General features: G+C 46.2%; 1 protein-coding gene across 1 annotated transcript in view; it reads left to right on the top strand.

The window, feature by feature from the left end:
- TNFSF11 (tumor necrosis factor superfamily member 11) overlaps positions 1–9,661 on the top strand; it is a 9,768-nt gene extending 107 nt beyond the window's left edge. The window contains exons 1-4 of the mRNA XM_015427205.1: positions 1–64; positions 5,720–5,768; positions 5,857–5,955; positions 9,243–9,661. The exon at positions 1–64 is cut by the window's left edge and continues 107 nt beyond it. Of these exons, the coding sequence (XP_015282691.1) occupies positions 1–64; positions 5,720–5,768; positions 5,857–5,955; positions 9,243–9,661 (631 nt within the window). The remainder of the gene's footprint in view (positions 65–5,719; positions 5,769–5,856; positions 5,956–9,242) is intronic.
- The last annotated feature ends 1,290 nt before the right edge of the window (positions 9,662–10,951 follow it).

Here is a 10,951-nt window from a genome sequence, read left to right as displayed (position 1 = left end):
GTCAAGGCGCATGTCTGAATCATGCAGAAGGATGAAGCAGGCTTTCCAGGAAGCAATGCAGAAGGTGCCAAGCTTGGGCCATGTTTCAACTTCTAAGTTACTCCAGCACAGGGAGTTATCGCCCTTCTGGTCGAATCTGCATTTGTCTTTCCCGCCGGTGTCCGAGCCTTCTGACTCCGTCTTCAGAAAAGCTGTCTACATTTGGTTTCGGTTTCGCACCCCAACAATGCTAGCATACTTTTGCCCGTCTGCATATGCTTATCGCCCTGTCCTGGCGGCTCCACTGTCATTGCGCCTCTGCACCGTTTCAAATTAATCTTCTCCAAAAAACTTTCAAACAAGCATAGAGAAAGACGGCGTCACAGCAGCACGAAACTGATTTTAAAATGCAAATGCAGATCCGACCACAGAGTTTTAAAATTTGCAATAATGGCCTCAGCCACTTCTGCTTTTCACTGAGGCAGGCCAACAGCCCTGCCAAGAGGGGTCCAAGCTGTCTCACTGAGAGGTCTAAAGAAACTCAGCGGGTCTGGGCTGCTGCTGGAGGCCTTGATGAGAGCCTTGGGGCTGGACCATAAAGCAGGTCTGGACTCTAGATCTGATCGCTGGACCACAGTGCCACACCATGTATCCCACACTCATTCTGGAGACGGGCCGAGATGGGTGGCCGTGTCTGTCTGTCTGTAGCAGTAGAAAAGAGCCAGAAGGTCCAGGAGCACCTTCAAGAGAGACCAACAACATTTGTGGCTTTCGAGAGTCAGTGAGCAGTGACACAAGCTCATGCTCTGCCACAAATTTTGTTAGTCTTGAAGGTGTTCCTGGTGCTCTTTTCTATCATTTTGGCGAATTAACTTCTTGCCCTTACATTGCCTACTATGTTTTATGTGTTTCTATATGTAATGATGATCGGGAATGATTTGAAAACAGGTAAGTAGATGGGCCAGCATCCAAGCAGCTGTTTTCAGGTGTGCCCAGTGGATTTTTAAACACTTGTTTTTCTTTGAACAGTAGGACTCATGCTCTCTGACACTTCTTTTTAAAGTCCCCCACTCTGATCTCAAAAATGGGTCCCCATCTAGTGTAGAGGTGTGTTATTCCCCCATGGTCCCATGAAATTAGCTGTGTTCTGGATTTTTTAGATACTGACGCTTTATAGAGAAAGCAAGTATCACAATTCGCACCCTGTTCTGTGGATCTCCACTCCTTTTTCTTGGAGGTAGTTCACATGTTCAGGGGGACATGTGGTGAAAATGTGGATGAAAGGTGGTGGTGATGGTTTCTTCTTTGAGGAGCATCTCCATGTTAAAATGGCCGTGTTTGCTACGCATGCAGGGAATTTTTAATGAGGGAGTGCTTTTAAAATGAGAGCCCCCTACATCTCTTTGAGGAGATCCAGTCGCTTTGAATGCTCATTTTCCCATGATGCTCCCTGGCAGTTGAGGGGAATGAAGACTCTGAAAGGGTTGACTATCACTTTTTTAAAAGAGAGTCTTGAGAGGTTTGATCTTTCACACCTCATTGAGCACTGAGTGTTATTTAAGTGTAATGGCTGCCTAATCTTGGGCTGCTTAAGAGCTGTCAGAGTGAGAAGCCCTCGGTGTGTTCTGTTGTTCCTACTAGACCCTTGTGTCGGAATCTCTTGGTCTGTTTTCTCTGTTAACATCCTGTTAACAGCACTGGGTTTTCATTGCACTAGTTTGAAGTTTAAAGCATTAGCTGAGTTGTGTTGAAAAAAGTAAACTTAGCTAGAGATGTAAAATTTCCAGAAATGTTGTAGCCACGGGAAACAGTAATACCATCCCATTCTTTCCCCAGGGAAAAATTGAAATGTTTGGGGAAATTGAAATATATACAGTTTTTACTTTCTTATCACACCTTAGCTCATTTTACCTGTTCTAACAACTTAAAGTTTATCATTTATAACTTTTAGCACATAAAATTATGTTTGGCATATTTTTGACATTTAAAAGTATAGATACCTTGGATTTGTACTAACAGCACTGCTTGGGTAGCTGGCATTTGAGAGAGGGAGAGAGGGAGGGAGAGGGAGAGAGAGAGAGCTGTGGAGTCCTACGTCCTCTGCCGCCTTTGCCCATCAATCTGAACTTGTGCTATTTGAGAAGAAAAAAGCTGAAAATAGAAGCCGTGAACAAATAGAAGTGTATTATTTGGACCGAAACAATCTCATACAGTTAAAATAGGACTAATAAATTTGGGTATCAAGAAAACTTTAAAGTACTAGAAGACCCTGAACTCTTAAAATATGTATCATTAAAGTACATATTATAGCATGTTAACGGTGGATAAAGTTAGACACATTTAATTTTTAAAAAAAATCCTTGAAAATATGTTTATATAGATAATATACATACAGTATACACAGGAATTGTTTTCTAATGCTATAAATTAACATAGAAATCTTTTAGACATGAGTTAGATTTCAGTAGCGTCTTCGAGAGTTCCCAGGGACGACCGTTTGAGAGTCCCGGCTCCCTTCAGGCACCCGTAGGCATGGAGATCTCTTGAGTCTTTTCCTCCGAGTCGGGAGGTGGGAGGGTCGTCGCAGGAGGAGGCAGAAGTCTCGTTGCTTCTGGGACCCAACTCAGGTCTCACTGTTCTACTGCAGACCCACACGGCTTCCCTCTGCAAATAAAAATCTTTGTACTGCATATTCTGAGTGTGAGAAACTGTCATAAAAAGCATTTCCCACATTCTGCCATCCCCCCTGGAAACTCTGAAAAAGGTCAGAGACTGAAACGGACCCCCTTGGGCTGCCAGCTCAGGATCGAGAAACACCTGGAGATTTGGGGGGGTGGAGCCTGAGGAGGGCGGGATCTGGGATGGGGAGGGACCGCAGCAGGGTAGGATGCCATAGAGCCAACTTTCCAGAGTGGCCATTTTCTCCAGGTGGGCTGTTCTGCATTGCCTGGAGATCAGTTGTGATCCCAGGAGATCTCCAGCCATAGCCTGGAGGTTGGCAACCCCACCCCCATTTTGGCCCCTCCGCCCGGCATTTGTAGGCCAGGCCTGAGGTGCATTTAGCAGAGATCCCTTTTGCTGCCCCGTACTTGCAGATTCTCCAGCTTAACAAATTGGTTCCCGCTCAGGCGACGTGGCTGTTTTCCTTTCTCTCTGCTACTTCCTTGGGTGGCCTTGGAAGCCCCGAGTCCCTAACCGCACTCTTGTCTTTCGCAGGAAAGAGCGATGGTCAAATACAGCCCTGGGGTCACTTCCTGGAGAGACCTCCCCCCCCATCATTGGCAGGAATCCCAGCCGGCTTTTCACATGGCCACAGAGCCCGTGATGGGCTTGGCCTGAGGAAACACTGACACCTTGGAGGGAGCCTGCATGTCAGGGCGTTTAGAGGAGGGTATTAAGAGTCTGCATGGGCGTGTGTGTGCCTGCACGCGTGCTTGGTGGGGTTGGAATGGAGGGGAGGGTTTCAAGACAAGGCCTCGGCGGGAGGCTGCAGGAAATGAGCCCTTAAAGGGGTCCCTGTTGCTTCTGCAGCACACACAGTTTGGAAGCCATGTAGCATCCGAATTCTGCAAATCGTTGTCTTGACTTTTGGGGGATTGTTTTCAGGTAAGGGGTTCCCTTTCTATTTTCCAACAAGGTCACATCTTTGCTCCTTGCATTTCTGTATTCCAGTCACTAAATTCTGAAGAACTGCAGATGTTGCAATTCGTATCATTCAAAGCCTGCACTCTGTGTGTGTGTGTGTGTGTGTGTGTGTGTGCGCTGTACTGATTTCTGTTACTTTCTGCACTGTCAGCATCGACTTTTTAAACCAAAAAGTACTTTTTAAATCAAAAAGACTTATTGGCCCATTTTCCTTTACCATGTTTATGAATGTTCTGAAAAGTAGCTTTATGCGTTCGTTTCAATTTCCTTCCTGAGGATAGACATCAGTGTATTTCCTGCAAGATAACTGCTTCCGATCCCAGTATCAGTTGCACAACTTACAACCAGCGCTGCACATTTAATCTTTGCTCTGTGTGTGTGCGTGTGCGCATGGAATTATGCATGCCATGGTGGCATCATGTTTGCATTTCCTTACATAGACATAAGAACATAAGAGATGCCAATGTTGGATCAGGCCAAAGGCCCATCCAGTCCAACACTCTGTGTCACACAGTGGCCAGAAATACCAGGTGACATCAGGAGGTCCAGCAGTGGGGCCAGGACACTAGAAGCCTTCCCACTCTTGCCCCCCCCAAGCACCAAGGAGACAGAGCATCACTTGCCCCAGAGCCCCTATCTATACCTTGTGGCTAATAGCCACTGATGGACCTCTGCTCCATATGCTTATCTAATTCCCTCTTGAAGCCGTCCATGCTTGTAGCCGCCACCACCTCCTGTGGCAGTGAATTCCATGTGTTAATCACTCTTTGGGTGAAGAAGTACTTCCTCTTATCCGTTCTAACCCAACCGCTCAGCAATTTCATGGAGTGCCCACGAGTTCTTGTATTGTGAGAAAGGGAGAAAAGTACCTCTTTCTCTACCTGCTCTTTCCCATGCATAATCTTATAAACCTCAATCATGTCACCCCTCAGTCGTCGTTTCTCCAAACTAAAGAGCCCTAAGCACTTTAACCTTTCCTCATAGGGAAAGTGTCCCAACCCTTTTATCATTCGAGTTGCCCTTTTCTGCACTTTTTTCCAAAGCTATAATATCCTTTTTAAGGTGTGGTGACCAGAACTGCACACAGTATTCCAAATGAGGTCGCACCATTGATTTATATAGGGGCATTATGATATTGGCTGATCTGTTTTCAATACCCTTCCTAATAATCCCCAGCATAGCATTGGCCTTCTTTATTGCAGTCACACACTGTCTCGACATTTTCAGTGAGTTATCTACTACAACTCCAAGATCTCTCTCTTGATCAGTCTCTGCCAGTTCAGACCCCATCAATGTGTATTTATATTTAGGAATTCTGGCTCCAATGTGCATCACCTTGCACTTGGCCACATTGAACCCCATTTGCCATGTTGACGCCCACTTGCTCATCCTTGACAGATCCCTTTGGAGTGCCTCACAATCCTCACTGGTTTTCACCACCCTGAACAACTTTGTATCATCCGCAAATTTAGCCACTTCACTGCTTACTCCCAACTCCAAATCATTAATGAACAAGTTAAAAAGCAGTGGACCAAGTACTGATCCCTGCGGTACCCCACTACTTACCTCCCTCCCCTTAGAAAATTGCCCATTTATACTCACTCTCTGTTTTCTATTAATTTTCTATCGACAGCCAACAGCCAACACTGTGGCTTCATGATGACACATTGTAGAAGGAGAAGAGGGATGCGGTTGAGTCTGGGCTGCCATTTCTCTATAGGCTCAGCAGGCACAATGTATAGTGGTGTGATGCTGCTGCTGCTGGGTACCATCTGTGTGCCATAGGGTTCAGGCCGCAGGTAGTTAAGGCAAGGTGAGCTCCTGCCATCAGTGGAGCCCAAGAGTTAGAGAAAAGAGGGGAACTGGTCCAGGCTTCCATTGAGTGGAAGTGTCTTGGAATTTAGTGTTTTGAGTGGGGGGATGTGAACTAACAAGGAAGACTAGCATGGAGCATCTTTGGATTTAAAAATAAGAGTTTCCGTAGCAGAGAGTGTGTGATTTCGCAGGCTGGCATGAACTTCTACACCTTTTATTTTTTAAAAAACCAAAATGATGACTTATTTTGGGTCTGATGGCTTCTTTCTTTCATTTTTAGGAAGTGCAGCGTATTATTATTGGGAAAGACCAGCCCAGATCTGAGAAATGTAAGAACTGTTGTGGTATATGACTGGAAATTTTTAAGAAACTCTTCTGAGATCCTTTGATAGTTTTAACACACTGCCTTGTTTTTAGATATCATGGAACCCTCGTGGTTGGATTTGTCCAACCCAAACAAGCCCAGCAAAGCGCCGCTTGCTCATCTGGTCATTGACGGTGATAACATCCCAACTGGTAAGGTCCTTTCTAGTGACGTGCCCCTTTTTTGGAAAGAGGCCCTTTTTTACTAATATAAACTGTAGAAAGCTTAATTATAATTTGTGGTCAAATTTGAACTGGTTAACCAGAAATAGGCTAAAAACCATCGTTTGCATTAACTGTGTTTTGACATCATGTCTGAACAAATCGAGCCTCTGCAGGCCACACACACACACACACACCCATATGGGACTGGAGGGCTGAGCCGGTGGCCAAAGAGGAGAGATAAACGAGCCTCTCCCATAGCTCTGGCAGTTCAAACTGTGGCTTGGACTCTGAGCCGTGGCTAGTGCAAACCCTGAGTCGGTGCAATGTCTGAACTGAACCAGCATGTGAACAAAGTAATAACTGGACATTTAAAACTGGCAAACAGCCTCAAAACAGTTCTTACAGCTGATACCAGCAAATGGGGGGGGCTGAATTTTTTGGGGAGCTGATTTTTCTGTAGGACAAATCTCCCCCCCCCATTTCAGTAGTAGGAGGGACATTATTAGGACACGATAAACTCAGAACTTAAGCAGACAGTCTTTTTTGTTTGCTTTACTTCTAGCCTCACCATGTTTGCAACCACATCATTAGAACCATTTGGTCCAAGAAAAGTTGCCTTTTTCCTGCACTAAAAGTTTTGATTCTCAGGAGTGGAATTCTTGCCTTGCAGTGGCTCTCATAGCCTCTCACACGTTATAAACAGGGAAACCTGTTTGTTACCCTTCTTTTAGAATTCTATGTCATGCCTTTTGTCTTCCTGCCCAAGTGGACAAAGGACTCTTAGAACACCATCCAGAGCAGAGGGTAATTCTCTTTGGGGTGGCACTGCTAGTAAATTAATCAACTAGCACGGTAGTTAATTAGTCAGTGAAGACAAATTTTAGATGGGTTGCTTTAATTGATAGGGAATAGGCCGGTTCTGGTGTGTTACTTTGGTGGGGAATGAAAAAGAAAAACCATGTGGGGTGTTCTCTTCTACAATGAGTAGCAACTTTTGTTTAAATTATAATTAATCTTCCATATTTATCTAAAAGACACCCTTATTGAGATTTTGGAAATTCATTTAAATTCAGCTGGTTCAAAGGGAGATGATTAATCAGCTACACATTTCTATTCAACCGGCAGCCCTGCCTCCAGTCCCTTTGTTACGTTCTGGTACAATCAAGTAATTCAGCCACCTCGTGGCCACATAAAACGTCACGGTCTAGACTGTGTCTGGTCATATGCGTGGCTGCCATTTGTGCCTGGAACATCAGTATATTCCTTTCACTCTTCCAGAAGGTTGGGCAGTGGGAGGACAAAGTAAGCCTTGATACACTAAGTAAAGGGAGAGTAAGGATGTCTGCCTCTCTGCATGGGTAGAACTATCACTTGGTGATGTCTCCGGAGACACCTGGATCAGGTCGGATCGGTGGTGCTGTTGCTGTTGGACCTGTCGGTGGCGTTCGACACGGTCGACCATCAGCTACTGATCCACCGCCTCGCCAACACTGGGATTCCGGGGCTTGCCTTGCAGTGGCTCGCCTCCTTTCTCCGAGGTCGGGGACAAAGGGTGGCTCTCGGGGATCAGCTGTCCTGAAGGCACCTGCTGATTTGCGGAGTGCCCCAAGGGGTGGTGCTTTCCCCAATGTTATTTAACATCTATATGCGCCCCCTTGCCCAGGTCGCCCAGAGGCATGGGCTGAGATGTCACCAATATGCAGATGACACCCGCTGTTGTTGGATGGTCAGTCCGGCTTTAAACCGGAAGATCTGGACCTGGCGTTACGAGCCGTGGCTGGTTGGCTTAGACTGAGCTGATTGAAATTGAATCTGACGAAGACGGAGGTCCTGTGCCTGAGTCGGAGCGAACCAGGGGTAGGGATCCCACTCCTGACCTTCGATGGAACGCTGTTGGTGCCAGCACCAAAGGTTAGGAGTCTGGGAGTGCTCCTGGATGCCTTCTTAACAATGGAGGCCCAGGTAGCAGCCACTGCTAAGGCAGCCTTTTACCATCGGCTGATTAGGCAGTTGGTTCCCTTCCTCGAATGATCTGGCAACAGTGATCCATGCAGTGGTCACTTCAAGATTGGACTACTGTAATGCTCTCTACATGGGGCTGCCGTTGTCACAGATCCAGAAGCTGCCGCTGGTGCAAAATGCCATAGCCAGGCTGCTGATGGGTCTCCCCTTGCAGGAACATATCCAGCCTGTGCTGAAGGCATTGCACTGGCTGCCGGTAGCATACCGAATTTGCTTCAAGGTGCTGGTTTTAACCTTTAAAGCTCTATATGGTCTGGGGCCTACTTACCCGAGGGATCACCTTAACCCACATGTTCTCCAGAGAGCACTGCGGGCTCTCGAAATCGCTTGGCCCTCCCTGCACCCAAAGATGCCTGGTTGGCCTCTGCCAGGGCCTTCTCAGTGGTGGCTCCACACTGGTGCAATGAGCTCCCGGAAGACATCAGGGCCCTGCGGGACCTTTTACAGTTCTGCAGGGCCTGTAAAATGGAGCTCTTCCGCCAGGCCTTCGATTAGGAGCTGCTTCTAACAACTGAACTGTGGTACGGCCCCCAATATTACCACCAGAAGCCTGCGACAGCCTGTATAAAGGGTCTGATAAGCTGTTTACCAGCTTGGGCTATACCCTTTTGTGACCATTCCATCATGGCCTACTGGGATCTTTATGTAACATCATACCACTGCTAGCACTTTATGATTGTATGTGTATAATTTTATGATGTGTATAATTTGTGTTTTGATGTATTTTAATGTAAACTGCCCTGAGCCTGCCTTGGTAGGGAAGGGGGGGGTATAAATTGGATTAAATAAATAAAAAAATTTTAAATCGACACCCTGCGGTTGATGAGCATCTAATTTTGCCTGGATAGAATTAGAAAGGCTCTTAGGGAGGAGGGCAATTATATTCAAGGTACTGTATTTTACTGATGTTTTGCATGTATATTAGCCTATAGTTGTGCTGTATAAAGATGAGTAAATGACAGAGTTTTGGAGTTTTACATGATGCAAGTAACAGTATATTTGTGTTGTGCATTGTGCCTTAACGGTTGTTACTGAAGCGTAATGCACACAAAGCTCTGGTGACTGGGGATGACTGGTGGAGCCGTTCCACGGGAGGGTGTCCCAAAAGGCACTGGGAGGGTATCCCATGCTGTTTCTGAGTGTTCACACCAACTGTGGCCTCTGAAAGTATTACAGAGGATATTTCCAGGCTGTCTAATGAAGATATGAAACAAAACTTGAAAGAAAAGTAATTCCCCCCCCCTTTTTTTTAGGCACCCGTAAGGTGAACCTCACCTCCTGGCATCATGACAAAGGCTGGGCAAATATGATCAACATGACGTTCAGTGATGGAAAACTCACAGCTAGTCATGACGGCTTCTACTATCTGTATGCCAATGTGTGCTTTAGGCACCATGAAACCCTGGGGAATATCGCTGGGCATCTGCACTTGATGGTGTACGTGACAAAAACGGATGTTAAAAGGAAAGCCTCAGTCGTCCTGATGAAGGGGGGGAGCACCAAGTACTGGTCGGGGGACTCCGAATTTCATTTTTATTCTGTCAATGTAGGAGGGTTCTTCAAACTGAAGTCTGGTGAGAAGATTGGTATCCAGGTATCATATCCTTCATTTTTGGATCGCAGTCCAGAAGGAACATACTTTGGGGCCTTTAAAATAAGGGATATTGATTGAGGCTTGATTTCAGGATCTGTCCCTGGATTCTTGCACATGAATAAGAATTTCTCCTAGACAGCTTGACCCAACTTCAATTACTTCCTACACATAAGGGTGGGAATTGTTCAGTCCCAAAGTTTAATCTAAAATTTTCGTGGTGATTTGGTTGGCTTGTCATACAAATATAAATTGGTACCTGGTCCAGAATAGTGTACAAATGGCTTTTAAAACAATTAATTGTCCCTAAAGGCTCAAGTGGTTAAGACACTGAACTGCAGGCTGTGGAAGGTCAGTAGTTCAGCAGTTCAAGACCCGAGTGCCGCAAGACGGGGTGAGCTCCTGTCTCTAGTTCCAGCTCCTGCCAACCTAGCAGTTCGAAAGCAAGAAATTGCAAGTAGATGAATAGGTACCACTTCAGTGGGAAGGTAACAGCGTTCCGTGTGCCTTGGTGTTTAGTCATGCCGGCCACATGACCACGGAAATGTCTTTGGACAGCGCTGGCTCTTCGGCTTTGAAACGGAGATGAGCACCGCAACCCTAGAGTCGGATTCGACTGGCTTTCGAGCAAGGGAACCTTTACCTTTACCTTTACCTAAAGGAGATAGAGTATATTTTTGCGTCTGAACAAAAACAAAAGCCAGGATTTTTTAAAAAGGGAGGTAGAGGTTTTGAGTTGTATGTTTAGTTTTGTTTTGTATGTTACTCCGGGAAGTGACGGATGCACTGATAGCGATATTAAAACAAGTAACAGTAACTTTTGTCCACCAAAACGTTGGAAAAAGAAAATCATATTTTACCTGGTGTAAAGGTTTCTAGACGTTGAATTTCGGGGAAATGTTAGAAATATTTAAGAAGAAATTGTCATTCCTAGTTTTTATATTTTCCCCAGTAGATGAAAAAACCTGCTTGGGCCACAGAAGATTCCCACAGATGGAAGGGATTTTCAACCATGGGGGGGGGGCGCCGTTCTTGCCTCCCCTTCCTACTGCACCCCAAATCCCCCCCCCGAGACTCCGGGGTCCCGGGGAACAAGGGGCAGGCGGGTGGCGTTGGAAGCCTCCAGTGGGAGGGGGAGCGGGTCAAAATCACCCTCCTTTCCATTCATGGGAATTCTGCATGGGGTCTATCAGTCCCGTCCCCGTCCCCCAATTCTTCTGCAGGCAGCCTTGTATCTAATGTGTGATCGTGATGTGTTTTGTACTTACCTATGTGCCTTCTTGATTGCCTCTCCTTCCTGCCGGGCCCCCCCAGCCTTCCAGGGGGCTGTGCAGGGCTGGGAAATGGAGTCTGTGTCCATTTTGGAACCTT

The sequence above is a fragment of the Gekko japonicus genome, unplaced genomic scaffold (genome assembly GCF_001447785.1).
Source record: "Gekko japonicus isolate JY-2015 unplaced genomic scaffold, Gekko_japonicus_V1.1 scaffold1011, whole genome shotgun sequence".
Classification (NCBI taxonomy): domain Eukaryota; kingdom Metazoa; phylum Chordata; class Lepidosauria; order Squamata; family Gekkonidae; genus Gekko; species Gekko japonicus.
The sequence above is the reverse complement of the archived record's forward strand: the minus strand, read 5'-3'. Positions and strand labels throughout refer to the sequence as shown.